Consider the following 17,045-nt stretch of genomic DNA (forward strand, 5'->3'; position numbering starts at 1 on the left):
TGACTCTCCCCAGGGGACACTCCTTTCCCTGTGACCTTCTTAATAGGGGCGACTCTTTCTGTACAGGGCCAGGCATCAGGGACCATTCTCCCCGCTTCCACTGGCCACTGCTCCTGCTGGGGATATTCATTTTTTCTACAAACACGTATTAAGCCAAGCACTGTCAGGTGCTGAGGATACGGCAGGGAACAAGAAAAATCTAGTCCCTAATTTTATGGATCTCAGTTAAACCATTTATCAGCCACCCCTTCTGTCCAAGTGCTATGATGGGAGACGAGGACATAAGAACAACTACTACATAGTTGTCCTCAAAGAGCTCAGATCAACTGGAGTAAAAAGGGATGCCAGAGAGTAAACAGGGCAAGTCACGATCTTCCTGAGTCCCAGACTCATATATTCAAGACTTCCAAAACATCGCAAACTCTATGTCGTCTGTGTACCTGAAACACAGCAAGTTCTATACTAAACTCATCATTAATTCCCCCCAAATTTGTTCCCACTTGTGGTAGTTCATCCATTCCTTCTCCTTCATTCATTCAACAAACGTGGCTGTGTTTCTACTCTATGCTAAACTGTTCTAAGCCCTGAGGATACATTCATTGCTGAATATAACAAACAAAAAAATCCCTGCCCTGGTAGAGCTCTCATTCTACTGGAGAAGACAGATAATAAACGAGGAGCGGGGAGAGCAGGAAAAGGGAGACTGGCACTGCCCGGGGAGAAGGGAATGCAAGTCTAAATCGGGCTGGTAAGGGTAGGGAGGTGAGAGCAAAGACTCTAAGGAAGTAAAGAAATATATTCCTAAGTATGAATCAAAATCTAGGACAAATACAAGAAAACTCTGATAAATGCAAACACACTGCAAAAACCTGTTATATGGCAAGTAAGTAAAGTGAAACAAAAAAATACCAGGCTTCTACTTTTGCTGATGGTGCACTAGAAATGTGGACCAACACTCCCACTTGAGACCAACTAAAAAAACTGGGCAAAATATCTGGATGAAATATGCAAATCATCAGAGAACCCACAAATTAAACCCCCTGGGCTTCCAGCTGGGACCCTGGTTACAATACAGGTGGAACCAGAAGACACCTCCCTCCTTGGTGTGGGTCCTAAGCTGCAACGTCTGCTCTTCAGCTTTCTGAGTCTGTCGAAAGCTCAATTCCTCTTCTCCGACTTTTGGGAGCATATAGTAAAACTCATGCACCTCTGCCTCTCCTGCGATAGAAAAGCAGCACCAAGTGCTGCTTCTAGACTCCCTTCACTGGGTTCCTTCTTTGGCAGATGTTGGTCCTGTAATTACTCACTGCCTTTCTAGTTCTCTTCCTCATGGCTTCTTGTCTCTCTGTGCACCTAATTATCTTTGATTGTGCTACTTCTCTGATTATGACTGAGCTGACAGTTGAAAGCCCTAAGCTTGTAGCTTTCTTTCTTGTAAGCTCTCCACATGGTCAACAGGCACCCCATCCCACCCTGCTACCATCATGATCACCCCCTGCTGGGAGGTCAAGTGCAGCAGCCACTAGGTGTCAGTAGGTAGTTCATCACCTTCAACCACGTGACAATTTAATTGTGATGCCACTACAGGTCACGGGTTCCAAGTATACTATTTCTCGTTAGCAAGGATCCCAGTACTGTCCAGGGCCAAGGACGTTACCAAACCAATATCAGAATCCCATCTTTGAGGATTGTTTCCTGGGACCACTCATAATACCAAGTACGATTATCGGAGTCCAATCAGGAAAACAGAAACTGTATTAGGCATTTCAAGAAAGTAAATTTAATAGAGAAAATATGTTCTAGACAAGGTGTCAGAGGACACCTAAAAAGCAAAAAGGGAATGCTAAGGAAGCACAAAGGCAATAGCTGCAGGGATGGACGCCAGCCCCACAACTAGAGGAACAAAGGAAAGAAGTTTGGGTTCTTAGAAGCAATGGGCTGGGAGGAGTGGCCTGTAGCGCTGGGACTTGGATTTCTAAGAAGGAGATGCTGCCTGGCTGGTACTGGTATCTAAGGAGTTTGGAGAGGGGGCCTTGCAGAGTTGTGACTCAGAACTCTGACAAGAAGGTGCTACCCAGTTGGCGTTGGTTCCTTCCAGGATCATGAAGTGGTTGATTCTGAAAGTGCCTGCTGCTGCCAGGGTGAAGGGCCATTTCTGACGCCATGACAGGAAGAGCAAGTAAAGGAAGGACAGAGTCCCTTCTCCAGTCTCCTTCTAGCACCCCCTATTAATAAAACCTAACAGGAAGCGAGCTGAAAACGGAGAAATGAAATTTGCAGAGTCCCAGCCCCAGTATTACAAAGCAGAGAGAAAAGAGCAGAAATAGAGCCAAGAGACAATTGCTTAGTAACTGGCACGATGCTCTTAGTGAACTTTTGTTAAATGAATTGATCAGTAAATCAATGGATGGTACAGATCATTAGTGCTACCTAAGTTCAGGACAAACTAGTCATTGTATGCAGGAAACAGGGCCCCCTGGGAGTGTGTATCAGATATTGCTTAAGAGTGTGGGCCTTTGAGTTAAGACAGTCCGAGGTTCAAGTCCTGTTTCACCACTTACTATGTGGCCTTGGGCAAGTTACTTAACCTCTCTATGCTTCAGTCTACTCATCTCATATATGGAAATAATAATAGTACCTACCTGTTAGGTAAGAATTAAATGACGCATGTACTTAGAAAAGCCTGATTAATGGCAATTGTTATTATTTCTGGGAAGAGAAGGGACTTGAATAGAGCTTTTAAAAATACTAAGATTTGGATCGAATGGAAGAAAGTGAATGGATGCCTCTTGAGTCATATGGAAGGAAGAGACTTGTTTTTATAGCACAGAGATAAATCTAGGACCAAAAGGATGAAGTTCAAAGAAAGAAGATTTGGGTTCAGTCTAAGAACAGGACACCTTAGGAAACACAAAGCTTCCCTGACACTGTAAAGATTTAAACCCCTGATTCTTACACTAGAGTTAGAAGAGATCACCATTAAATTCCCCTCTGAGGCGATGACCAAATGTTTCCATCATTCTAGGGTAGAATAAAGAAGACAGAGCAAAATTTAGGAAAGAATGACCAAGACCAAAAGCTATGAGAGCAAAGGGGAGCCAAGAGGAGGTGAAGAGTGGAGAGGAGGCTGAGGGGAAGGGAAGGAGGAGGCAACAGGGAGAAGAGCTGAAATGAGAAGGGAGAGAAGGGACAGCAGCAGGTCTGGAGAGGAGGAAGAGGGGGAAGACAGCATAGGACCAAGTCTGGGAGTGGGAGGAGCGGGACAGGGCTCTGGACACAGGCTCTCACCTAAAGTAGCGGCTGGAAGCCACATTGAGATAGAGAAAGTGGACCTTCTTCAGGTATCTCTCTGTCTTCATAACAGTCACTATCTGGCTACCCAGGAGAGAAGTCTGCGGTAAGAAGCCAGTGCTTCTTTTCTGGAAGGTCTTCTCCCTGGGAACTTCAGAGTCAAGCAGAGACCTGCAGGATAAAAAATCAGGAGAGAAGAGGTAGAGCAAAGCTGTCAGGTTGCCACTGCTGACCAGCGAATGAAGGAGATAGATCAGGAGCCCGAGAGGACCTGACATAGCCTAGTCAGAGTTTGTCAACCACCTGCACTAAAAGGAGCTCACATACTGAGCAAATCCAGTCAGTCCATGAGGTGACACAGTCAGGCAACTATATTCACACACACCTGTAAGTGAACAATCCCTCCCTTCCTGATCAATGAATAATCATTCTGGATTGACTGTGATTACTATGAAGTCGATGTTACAAAATACTGAGTAAAAATAATGGGAATACTTTGCTGTCCCACTCATCACCTTGCAAGTCCACAGTCCTGGATTTCTCCTCTCTGGCAACCTTCCTAAGCTTCTAGATCTCCTATCTATTGCTCCCATTATATCTGCCCTCCAACCCTGTGTGATCTCCGTGCCTGTGACCTTTTTTTGCTCTTCCTCCATTATCACCCACCTTCCAACTTCACATCCTTTTCTTTCCAGCCAGGATCCAGTGATGCCTCCTTTAGCCCCCTCCAGCCTGCACTAGTACTGTCAATCTTCCTACTCTCCTACCCCACCAGTCAACAAAATTGGTATTAAAATTAATTACTTAAGAAATCAAAAGTTAATTACTTGGACTAATAATTCTGATTAGACTGAACTCAGAGCACAAAAACAGACCAATAAAAAGACTCTCTGAATAATTAAACTCAGACTTAACCAGTCGGAGTATACCAGTGTCATAGTATAATTGGCCCAAACCTTGATCAACAGAACAAGTTAGCCCAGGGATAACAGTGCAATCCCATTCTAAAGCTCACGTTGAAAATAGGGTTTACGATCTTGATGTTGGATCAGGACATCTTAATGGTGTAACTGCTATTAAAGGTTCATTTCCTCCATAATTAAAGCCCTACAAGATCACAGAACCAGGCCTATTAGCTCCTCTATAGACTCCTGGTAGCTAGTCTCATCTGTGGGCTCACTCTGCTCTGATGTCTTAGCACAAGTCCTCAGGCAGCTACCTCTTGCAGTCTCCTCAGCCACGATTCCAGGCCTCCACCTACCTCCACCCCATGTCCAGCCCTGCTGAGCTCCCAGTCCCAGCCCCTTCCCTGCCTCCATCTCTGCCCAGGGAAAACTGAGGCTCTCAGCCATGAACTAACTCGTTCAAGTTCCGCTGCCTCCCCACACATGTATCTGTACATATTCCCATCCTGATCTCGTCCCTGAATTTGAGAGGAAGGAGTGACTTTCTTCTCTGCGAGGCTAATTCCTCCATTTGTGCTCTGGATCCCTTTTCCCCTCTTCATGATGTATTTTCAATTTCTTCTTCTTCAGCTGTTAGCCTATATTTAATCATTCACTCTACAAATACTTACTGAGCACCTACTTCTCAAGCACTGTCTTAAGGGCTATGAACATCTCTCCATTTTTTTCTTTTTGTAGAATCATGCTCAGCCACCAATACTCTTTCAATCTACTGTCCTAATCTCTCTTTCCCTTTTAAACCAAGCTTCATGAAAAAAACAGTAATACGTGATTTCCAGTTCTTCATCTTCCATTCACTCCTGAACACACTACAATCTGCCTTCCTCCTCACAAAGCTCCACTGAAACCGCTCTCACCAACCTCTTCCTTATTGCTAAACCCAGTATTTTTCAGATTTTTCTTATTTGCCTCAGTAGCATTTAACACTACTGACTGCTCCCACCTCCCTCCCTCCCTCCACCCTACTTTTTTAATGGAGGTACTGGGGATCGAACCCAGGACCTTGTGCATGCTAAGTATGCACTTTACCACTGAGATATACCCTCCCCTCCTGCTCTCTCCTCCTTGAAATTTTCCTCTTATTTTGCCTCCCAACCTGCAAGATATTTTGCTAATCCTAATCTAAATTCAAACTCTCCTGATGTGCTTTCCCCTAACTCTGATGTGTATACACACACACACACACACACACACACACACACCCCCCAGAGCAGCTGCCAGAGGAAAGACAATATTCTTTGATTTTATAGCACTTAACACAAATTGTAATGATATTTTATTTATATCAACTTACTTAACATCTATCTCCCTTAACTAAGCTGTTGTAAAACCCCAGGGAAGGGACTGAGTCTGTTTTGCCATTTCTGTATCCTCAGCATCCAGCAGTTTCTGATCTATATTAGATATACTATACTTCTTTTTTTTTTTTTACTTCTTTTTATTGAGTTATAGACATTTTACAATGTTGTGTCAAATTCCATATCTTATACTTCTTGAATGAATGAATGCCAAGGAAGCCAGTTCTGGAGAACATGGTGCAAATTAAGCTACATTAGTTAGGCCTCAGAGGTTTATTGCCAGCTCCAAAGAAAGGGCAAAGAACTTGACTCCTTTCCAACATCTCAGCCCATTCTCACTTCAGTTAGGTTCCTCCAGGAAAAGAAACTTATACTCAGGGCCTGGGGCAGGTCTTTGAAAAAGGAGGGGTCTGCAGGGGTTACTGAAGGCATACATTGTTGGCACTGGCCACCTTCCATCAGGGCCCCAGGGGCCTGCCTATCTGTCTACCGTCAAGGCTCTAAGGCTTCAGGAAAAACTTGACCCATCCATGCATTTAGAGCAAAAATTGAGGAAGCCAAGCTTGATTTAAGGTAAAACTACCCTTCTTCCCAGACAGTGAATGAGTCACAGACAAACTGGCCAGAGGACAGGGAGAAATTCCAAGACTAGAATTAGAGAACTCTCAGAAGAGAGGGTCTCTGTAGGCATTCTGAAACCCTGAAGAGAGCAATGAGAGCCAGATTAGGGAGGAAAATCATAGCTCCAGGGGCTAGGATTCCGACGCTCGCAGGGCAGGAAGAAGACTCTGGAAGGGTCAGAAGTAAAGTCTCATCTGGTAGTGCTGCCAACTCTAATCTGCCTTTGGAGCTGGCTTAGCTCACACAGACATGAGTGGGAAGGGCCTTCAGACAAGCACTCACCTAGGAGCAGCCCAAGGGAAGGACCTGGACCCAGCGTCCAGCACCCAGCACCCAGCACTAGGTAGGCCCAGAGGCAAGACAGGGATTACAAACGAGTGAGAAAAAGAACTAAGCACTGTCTGCAAAAGAAGTCTAGAAACTCTGGAAACTCAAGGTTTTTTCTGAAGCTTTGGCTTCCTCGTGGTTGACTTTTGATTTTCATGAATTTCTGCACTTTCTTTTGGGGATTAACACTGAGAACACTGGGTTCATTCTGCAGACAAAAAGGAAGCAAGGAGTAGCCTCACACCAGCTTGGCTCGGGGTCAGGCTAATTGCTAACATCAATTATGAAGCTGGCTCTAGACATCCAAGTGACCTGAGAGGCACCCATGAACTGGCTTCTTTCTCTCCTTTGCTCAAAGCCCCAGATACGGTCCCTCACTTACTTAGTCTCTCTTCTTTCAACAGGCTCCTCCTCTCCGTTGCCAGTGTCACTGCTTTCATACTGTACAGGGATGTCCGTCGCAAGTGCCAAGGGCAGGAGGTTGAGGCCATCTAACCACTGGGCCTCTTCCAGGGCCACCTCGGCACCAACGATACCCAGGCTGTGCTGTAGCTCAGGCAGTGTCAGTGGTCGCAGCCATGTGGACAACTCCTCATCTACTTGCTGCCCTCCCCAACAAGCCTGCACAATAGGGCAGGCTGGGCGTGGAGTCCCACGATGGAACCTCTGCTTCTGGGGACAGCAGTCAACATGGGAGGTGCCCTCTAACAAAGAGGTGTCTCGGGGAAAGGCCTGGTCTATGGCAACTAGCAGGTCCAGCTGGAGCTGGGACTCGACCCAGGGTGCCCAGCGGTACAGCTGCTCCAGGAAAGGCAGCAAATCAAGATGACCGACAAGCAGTGCACGATATGGAGGGAGCAGATTCAGCACCGCAAGCAGGTAGTACCATGCGTCAGGGCTGCCGTCCTGCAGCACAGCTGAGAACAGAGTTCGGAGCTCAGCTACCAGGAGCAGCAGGACCGTAGGCCGCTCTGACGGAGTCACGGCCGCCTTCAGGCGCTGTCTCTGTTTTACCTGACAGGGCCAGGGCTGTTCTCCTTTGTCTTGGATACCTACAGAGTGCCGAGATTCAAGGGCTTCAGATGACACCTCTTCATCTGAGACCAAGAGGAGCCAGGTATTCAGCTGCTGTCGAATCGACCTTGCCCACTGCTCAGGATCCGAATGCCAGTTCCACGTTCCTCGTGGCTGGACCTCACCTGCTTGGCCCAACCCAGGAGAAGGGCAAGAGAAGAGGGCTTAGGCTCTAGGCAGGGTCAAGGGGTTAGGGGGAAGGGGAAGGGAGGGACTTCAGACGGGGAAATAAATGGATGGAGCTGCAGGGGGGAGCCAGACCAGAGACCCTGAACCCTCCCTACAGCTTTCCTAAAGACTGGTAAGCAGGCCCAGGACAGAGGTAGGGCCCTCCCAGCACAAAGTTCCTTCCCACTGCCCGGGACAATGTCCCCTCACCTGGCCTAAGGGGCACCGGAGGCAAAGGAAGGGAAGAGAGATGGATCTGCTGCTGAGGGTTCATGGGGATGTGCCTGTTGGAGAAATGGATGATCGAAGACGTGAGTCCAACCACAGAGACTGGCATAAACGTGTGATCACTTGTGGAGGCAAATCGACACACACACTGAAAGGGGCTCACTCAGAGGACCTCAGAACAGCAAGGAACTGTCACTGGGACTAGAGCCTGGCGATCGCCTGAAGGGGGAGAACAGGTAGTCACTCAGAGGCAGCAAAGCCCCAGTCCCATCTGCCCATGCACTGAGGTGGGTGGTTAGACAGAAAGCAGAGGACTGGGTTCACATAACTACTTGGTTGGATGGAGGGGCGTGGGAGAGGACAGAGAGGACCAGGTGGGGAGGAGGAGGAGGAGGATCTGTGGGAGTGTGGGAGAAGGGGACATTCCTGGGAGCAGTGGTGAGAGTGGGGGAGGAGGGCGAAGGGAAGCGGATCCCCAGCAGCGGACTCACCGGCAGCTCCATCCCCTCTCTGCTGTTAGAACGGTTAGAAGAGGCCGGAGCCTCTGCTGAGAGCACCCGCGGAGCCAGAAAGGGGCGGGGCCAAGGGGGAGGGCCTGGGAAGGGCGGGGCCCAGGCCAAACTTGTCGGCTGCGCGCAGGCCTTGGGAATAGAGGTCTGCCTGGTTGCGTCTGGAAAAGAGGGGCACGGTTGACTTGGGAAAGTAGCAATCCTGAGAGCGTCGTGGGCAGGTATAATCCATGTGCCCGTTTACCCATTCACGGAGCGTGTAAGCGAGCGCCGGGCACCAACAAGCTGTCTTTGGGACCCCCTCCCCCGCCAACACACACTCTCAAACATCCACCTCATCTCCCCAAAACCCAAGTAAGACAAAATCCTGGGTCACCGGGGACTCAAAATCAAGGGTAGGGGAGCCTGATGATTTAAAAAAACAAAAATTTAGCGTATGATGGAGTCCCACCTCTGCTTTGGATATCTGGTAAGAATCCCAAAATTAAAAATGTAAAATGCCCACCAAAAGAAAGGAACCTGTTCCTTTCACGATCTTCCCCATCTCAGTAAATGGCAAGTCCATTTTTCCAGTTGCTTGGATCAAAATTTGGACTCCCCACCCTGCACACACACATTCCATATCTAAGCTTTAGCAAATCCTGTTAAGCAACAGCTTCAAAATATATCCAGAACCCAACTATTGCTCACTACCTTAAGAGCTACACCTTGGTCTAAGCTACAACCACCTTTCACCTGGATTATCCCATAACCTTCCTACTGGTCTCCGTGCTTCCACCCTTGCCCCTACAATCTACTCCTTCCAGAAAAGCCAGTGACCCTTTTCAAATACAGGCAGATCCTATCACTCCCCTGCTCAAAACTCACTAATGCCTTATTATCTCATTCTCTCAGGAAAGCCGAAGTTCTGTGTGGCCTACAAGCTGCCATCTGACCCAAGCGGGCTGCTCCCTCTGTAACCTGTCCTACTCTCCCCTATTCACACCACTTCTATTGCCTGCATCCCACGGAGCCCGCTCCCACCTCAGAGCCTACCTATAGTACCTACAGTTTTCTGTGGCTGTGTAACCGACTGTTACAAACTAAGCACCTGATTACTATCTCACAGTTCTGTAGATCCATGCTCAGCATGGCCTGACTGGGTTCTCTGCTCAGGGTATGATAAGCCTGAAATCAAGGTGTTGGCTGGGCTAGATTCTTGTCCGGAGGCTCTGGAGGAAAATCGTCTTCCAAGCTCATCCTTGTTGTTGGCAGGATTCAGTATCTTGCGGTTGTGGGACTGAGGTTCCTGTTTCCTCCTGGACATCAGCTGGGGGTCACTCTCAGGTCCTATAAGCCACCTGTCTTCCTCGCCATATGGCCCCTCCATCTTCAAACCAGCAACAGCACCCCAAACCCTTTTCATGCTTCGAAACTTTCTACATTCTTTTCTGCAACTAGCCAGAGAAAACTTCCTGCTTTAAAAAAGTTCATGTGGTTAGGCCAGACCCACCCAGATAATCTTTCTTATAGTCAAGTATGCCATAAAATGTAACCTAATCACAGAAGTTATACCTATCATATTCACAGTCTAAGGGATTATATGGGGTGTGTACATAGGGGGCAGAAAATCCTGGGCACCACGTTACCATTCTGTCTACCATACATATGCTGTAATAACAAAAAGACCCCAAAATACAACAGCTTAACATGATAGCTTATTTTCTCTCTCACATAACTGTCCAAGTATAAGTACTCCAGAGGTAATATGGCTGCCTTTCAGTTGTGCTGCCTTCTCCAAGGAAATGGTCCTTGTCTTCAAAGTCCAAGAGAGTTCACCATCATGTGTGCTGGGTTTCATCCCAGCTAGTGAGATGGGGTAGAGCAGAGAAGACATAGTCTTACCTTTCAAGGCAAAAACTGGCATTGCACACATCACTCAATCACAGGCACATACCTAGCTGCAAGGAAAGCTGCAACATCTGATTTTTATTTTCAGTAACCATGTGCCCAGATTAAAGTCAGGGGTTCGACTAGTAAAGGGAGAAGACAATGGATACCTGGGGACAAGCAGAGGCTTAGACCACAGTGAATACTCTTCTCCCAGACATCCACTAGGCCTATTCCCTCGTTTCAAGTCCCTGCTCAAAGAGACCTTACTAGTGAGTTCTTCTCTGACTACCTACCATAAAATAGCAACCCTCTCCCCACCTTTCTGATCCTCCATACCCCGCATTATTTTTCTCCGTAGCACTTATTACCGCCTCATATCAATACTTACTTAGTTGCTTATTGTCCATTTCTCCTGACTAGAAGTGTAAGCTCCACGGTGGCAGAGATTCTGACTGCTCTCTGCTCTTCCCTCAGCCCTTAGTGCTGGGCACCATGAGTAGGTGATCAGAATGTATCTGTGGAACAGATGCATAAATGTACAGCAACCTTCGTTAGCCAGGAGGATGGCCTCTGGGAGTCAGACTGCCTGGACTGAACACCTGACCCCAGCACTTGCTAGTTGTGGGATATTTTACTGCAGTTTTATTTTTTATTTTTTTTTATAAAATGAAGATAATAATAGTACCTACCTTACAGGGCTGTCATGAGAATTAAATGAGTTAACGTAAAATGCTTGGAATAGAGGCTGGTAGCTAAGCACTAGGTACAGTGGATCTGTGTGAGCTAGGTGTCTGTGCTGTTGTTTATGGCACTCTACCAAGGACTGTGGACAAAATGGTGAACAAGACATAACAAAAGGGTTCAATGAGGGCACAGATAAGAACTCGTCCTAGAAAAGGCAAGGAAGAGTCATAGAATCATAGTAGGCTCTAAAGTTTAAGACCTTAAAGAACAGTTTTTTTCCAGTTATAAAATAAATAAGTTATGGGGACATAATATTTGGAATAGGGAATATAGTCAATAAACACTGTAATTACTTTAATTGGTGACAGATGGTAACTGGACTTATCACGGTGATCATCTCATAATGTATATAAATGTCAAATCGTATGTTGTACACCTGAAACTAATATAACAATGTATGTCAATTATACTTCAACTGGGGAGAGGGTATAGCTCAATGGCAGAGTGTGTTTAGCATGTATGAGGTCCTGGGTTCAATCCCCAGTACCTCCATTAAAATAAATAAATATACCTAAGTACCTCCCACCAAACAAAACAAAAAAACCCAACCAAATAAATAAAATTTTAAAAATTATACTTCAATTAAAAAAAAAACAAAAACAACAGTTTTCCAGACAGGCAAGGTGAAAAAGGAAATCTGTTCAGAAACTTCTACTGAGCCCTCAACACTACCTAATAACCTAATTATGTTCCTTTTGTCAGTTCACTCTCTCATTCTCTGCGAAGACTATTTCAAGCCTTCTGCTGCACTCTCATCTTCCATTTTCTTGTTTTACTCTCTGGTAACTTTACTTCCTACTTAAAAAAAAAAAAAAAGATGCTGTATCAGTCAGGGTTCTCCAGAAAAAGAGAACCAATATATAGAGAGAGACACACAGAGAAGAGACAGAGATAGAGAGACAGAGAGGCGTTTATTTTAAGAAATTGGCTCACATGATTGTGGGGCTGGCAAGTCCAAAATCCTTAAGGTAGATAGGTCAGCATGCTGGAAACTCAGGCAGGAGTTAATGTTGCAGTGTCTTGAGGGAGAATTCCTTCTTCTCTGGGAAATCTCAGTTTTTGCTTTCAAGGCCTTCAGCTGATTGGATGAAGTCCACCCACATTACTGAGGGCAGTTTCTTTTACTTAAAGTCAACTGATTGTAGATGTTAACCACATCTATAAAATACCTTCACAGTAACACCTCGATTATTAGCGTTTGATGAAATAACTGGGTACTGTAACCTAGCCAATTTGACACACAAAACTAACCATTACACAATTATTTAAAAGGAATTCTCAGGGGAGGGTAAAGCTCAGTGGTAGAGCACATGTTTAGCATGCACAAGGTCAGGTTCAATCCCCAGTACCTCCATTTAAAAAAAAGACAGATAAATAAATGGAACTCTCAACTTCCCAAAACCAAATCACAACTACTTAGATCTGATCTCATCCCTTCCTCCCTCCTTCCTGTTTCCAATAAGAGTTTCTCCTCTCTCTTAAGCCAAGCTCTAGAACTTCGCTCTGGAAATACTCTCTTACCTTCATTTATTAGTATTTGTTGAGCATCATCTGTGTTGGGCATTAATTTGGGTGTCTGGTTACATCAGTGTACAAAACAGTAACACTGACAAAAATTCCTGATTTATGGAGCTGACACTCCAGTGGGGGACACAAATAACAAGTAATAAAATGAATAAACTGTATAGTACATAAGAAGTGGCAGTGCTATGGAAAAAAAGGGGATCAGGAATGTTTTAAGGGAGGACAGGTTGCAATTTTAAGTAGGATAATCAGAGTAAGTCTTAATAAAAGGTGGCATCTAAGCAAAGACATGAAGGAAAGGAGGGCAGCTCTTCCCCCTGTCTTTGCCTGATTAATTCTAATTCACCTTTGAAATCTCAGCTTCAAAATCACTTCCTCAGGGAAGCTCTCCTTCATCCCACATGCAGGTAAGTTGGCACTACTGTATATCCCCATTACAATGCACATTTCTTCTTTGCGAACGTTCATCACAGTTGGGATTACTTGTTCTATATTGACCATCACCATATCGAAGTTAAATTCCAAGAAAACTAGGATAGCATCTTTCTCATTCACCTCTATATCTGCAGGACTTAACGTTGGTAAAAGAAGTCATTCAAATATTTATGAAATATGTAAATACATGGATGAATGTGGGACATACCAAGAAAAGGCAAAACAGAGTCTGGAATTATTAGCATGATGAACACCACAAATGAACTGATTCTTTTATAACCAAGCATCAAAGAATAAAAAAAACTGGCTGAAGAGGAGGCCAGAGAAGTTATCTGGAACCTGATCAGAGAAGCCCCACTTGTGAGGCTAAGGAGTCTGGAGTCAGTGGAAGACCTTACGTAGATGAGTACCATGGTTAAATGCATATTTTACAAGAATCACTCTTGGTTAGTATGGAAAATGGATTGGTAGGTGTCTCCCAATAGCCCTTCTCCTTTTCTTCCTTGAACCCAATTTTTAATTGAGTAAGTGACTGGTAAGAATAAAGATGATGTTCCCCAGCCTGCCTTGCAGCAAGATATGAATGATCTGCTGCAGGTGGAGGTGTTTTAGGTGTTGACTAATCTGTGGATGTTTAGAGCAGAAGATACCAAAAAGTGAGATTTTGAATTAAAAACACCTCTATACCTCTAAATCACTGGCAAAAGGCCAAAGGTTAAATGCAGATTCATTTTGGTCTCTTCAGATAAAAAGCCTTTCTCTGATTATGCAAATAGCTGATAGAAGACTGAACGATGTGCATTCAACAAAGATTTATCAAGCACTTTCATGTGCCAGGCACTGTGATAAGGATACAATGGTGAGCAATGCAGACAAGGACTCTGACCCCACGGGGTGTATAATTACCAACTGTACAAGTGCTACATGCCTAAAACATGAGGAATTATGGGAGCTGGGGTCTGGGAAGTTATTTGAGGAAATAGTATTTCAACTAAGTACTTCCAGAATGAGTAGAAGCTCAGTAGATCATGTAAGGGGGAAAGCATTACAGGCCAGGAAACAGCAAGTACAAAGGCCCTGAGATGGACTAGTGTATGACAGGTTAGAGGAACTGAAAGGCCAGTGTGGTCAGAGCAGAGAGAGGGAGAGTGAGGTGTGGTTCAATTCAATTTAGTTCAATTCAACAAACAGTATTAACTGTCCAGTGTTGACAATCATTGATAAGATCAAGGTAGGACTGAGGTAGGCAGTGGCTAGATCACACAAGATCTTGTAAGTCATGCGTAGAATGTCAGTTTTTAATCCTAAGAAGAATTGGAAGCTATTGCAAGGTTTTAAGCATCAGTTTGTGTCTTCTGGCCAATGGATGGAGACTAGGTTGGAGGGGTGCACAACTGGATAGGGGAAGTAGCAGGAATTGGAATAATCCTGGTGGGAGATCATGAAGATAAGAGAGGCAGCAGAATTTAGGGATTTTTAGAAATGTAAACGGATAGGATTTGGCAATTGAGTGAACGGGTAAGTGAGGTTTCTAGCTTCTGCAACTGGTTGAGTACTAGGCACAAGAGCAAAGTTTATGAGGAAACCTGCTGAGCTTGGTGGGATGTTTCTGAAACACCAAAGTGGAGATGTCAATCAAGCAGCCCGGAGGAGAGATCTGAAAGTCATCAGCAACTAAAGCTCAGAGTGGGGATGACACAATCGCAGAAAAATTAGATTGAGAAAGAATGGGGCTTAGAGATACCTTTAGATTTAAAGGTTGGAGGCCAGTAAGCCTGCAAAGGAGCCTAAGGACTCCTGCAAAGGAGGCCAGAGGTTCTAGTAAAACCATGAGAGTGGAATCATAGACACCTATGTGTTGATGAGGAACTAGTCAATAGTACCAGATGCCACTGAGAAGTGAAGTGGGCCGAGGAAATAAGCTGAGGGCAATAACCGCTGGATTCAGAGATATGATGGTCACTTGGTGAGCTAGGGTGACCTCAGTAAGAACCATTTCAATAGACTAAAGGTTTTGTAGAAGTCAAAACAGACTGGGATGAGGCATGGGAGTGGAGAGGGCCAAAGTATCCAACTTTTCTGGGGGGAGAAGTTTAGAGGTTTTGAGAAGTTTAGCTACAAAATGGGGAAAAAATTGGATGGTAACTGGAGGTGAAATGAGGTAGAGTGGTTTGTTTGTTGTAATGAAACTTTAGCACGTTAAACACTGATGAGAAGAATTTAGTAAAGTGGCAAAAAGCCAGAGAATAAGGAAGGACTAGGATTCAGAGCACAGGAATGAGCACTGACCTTAAGAGGGATGCTTGTCCTGTTTAGACAGGAGGGAAAGAGAGCATGATAACAATGTAGGTGGGTGACCAAGCTTTGGGTTGCAAAATGTTGCAGGAGTTCCCAATGGATAGCTTCTACTTTGCCTATGAATTAAAAATAAGGTGACCTACAGAAAGTGAGAATGGTAGGAGTAATACGAGGCTTAAGAATATTGGTTTGAAATAGTCATTGCAGGGAAGAGGAAAGACGGCTAGAAAAATTAAGTGGGATTACAGGGGCCCAGACTCCATCTAAAGTTGATAACCATGAATTCATAGTAATATAAATCTGCTCTTTAGTGATTTTCCTTGGGTGCCTTTTAGATGTCCAAATGTAGGCACTAATGTTTCCTTTTATCCAAGTCCAACAAAGAGAGGTGAGACAAGGAAATTAAGCCTATTCCAAGAGAATGACTAGAATTTAAACTTGATTGGAATCTAAAGATAAGGTGTTAACGGAAAGAAGGTAGAAGCAATGGCCTGAATGATCCCGTGAAATAAAAAGGTGGTAGAGGAATAGCTCAACAGACAAAGTGGAAGGAATACAGTCAGTGAATAAGATGCAAGTGTTTTGAAGATGGAGCAGTCTGGGTGGTGACAATGGTCAGGATATGACTAAGGGAGTGAGTGGCTAAGACAGGGTGGAAATCTTTGGAGACTAGGTCAAGGAACTAAGAGACCAAAACATTGGAAAGACTGTCATTATAACATTAAATTACCAAGAGGTGGATGGGAAGACCAAAGACTAGCTATTTAGGGGGAAGTAAGAGAGTGACAGTTACTAAGGACAAGTAATGAGACAGGGTGATATAGCTGAATAGGCTCAAAGGAATCACTTTGCAAAGAAGTGGGCCACAAGGTCCACTAAAGTTGTTTAGTTCAAGTTGTGAAGCCACAAGGTCTGGAACAACCCTGTCTCCAATATGTGTTTGTGATAAAGGGATAAAGCTTTGTCAGTGTTTATCCTTGTGTTGTGCTTGGAACATCACATTGCTCTCATTATGCCAATGGCTAACACTTCCATAGTAAGTCCTGAGGGAGCCTTCAGTGACTATGGAAGACAGAACGAATAAGGTTTTTCTCCTAAGTACTGAACACATTTACAGACAGAGAGGAGAGAAGAGATGTTAGAGTTGAGGGACTAACTGGTGGACTAGACTAAGGGACACTTGTTTTCCCATGCCCAGTGACAGGCTGGGTGCAGATGAGCAAGCACAAATGAGCTCTGGAAGTTCGAAGAACATAAGCTTTAGACTCAGATCTATGTTCCTAGCCCCTCTCCAGCAATTACTAATTATGTGACATGGAAACACAGATAATTCACAATGGAAGTTTATTGCAAGGATATAAACACAAATGTTAATGTGGAAGAATCCTCCCACCAGCAGCGCAATATGCCAGGTCCCCATCCTGTCACTGAGAATTCAGTTCACCAGCTCTTTTACCTGCATTTGTACCTTCCAAGGAGAGGACTTTATTCCACCTCCCTCAATAGGTATCTGTATATAAGGTGGGCTCTCCTGGTACAATTGAATTCTTGTTTCCTCATCTGTTAAATTGGGTAATACCAGCAGCAGAACCCATACAAAGTGGGTGCTCAACAGATATTTTGAAAGGCAAACCTGGTGTAGTAAAGGAAACATGGATTTTAAAGTCAGATCTGCATTTTCAGACAGGGTC

At 44.8% G+C, this 17,045-nt stretch overlaps 1 protein-coding gene across 1 annotated transcript in view; it reads right to left on the reverse strand.

The window, feature by feature from the left end:
* Window positions 1–16,531, reverse strand: part of DNHD1 (dynein heavy chain domain 1) — a 69,540-nt gene extending 53,009 nt beyond the window's left edge. Inside the window, 6 exon segments of the mRNA XM_014560088.2 lie at window positions 3,289–3,462; window positions 6,885–7,701; window positions 7,955–8,028; window positions 8,464–10,326; window positions 10,742–10,868; window positions 12,031–16,531. Coding sequence (XP_014415574.2) covers window positions 3,289–3,462; window positions 6,885–7,701; window positions 7,955–8,028; window positions 8,464–8,729 — 1,331 coding nt within the window. The 5' untranslated portion in view covers window positions 8,730–10,326; window positions 10,742–10,868; window positions 12,031–16,531.
* Window positions 16,532–17,045: the final 514 nt, after the last annotated feature.

The sequence above is a fragment of the Camelus ferus genome, chromosome 10, assembly GCF_009834535.1.
Source record: "Camelus ferus isolate YT-003-E chromosome 10, BCGSAC_Cfer_1.0, whole genome shotgun sequence".
Lineage (NCBI taxonomy): Eukaryota > Metazoa > Chordata > Mammalia > Artiodactyla > Camelidae > Camelus > Camelus ferus.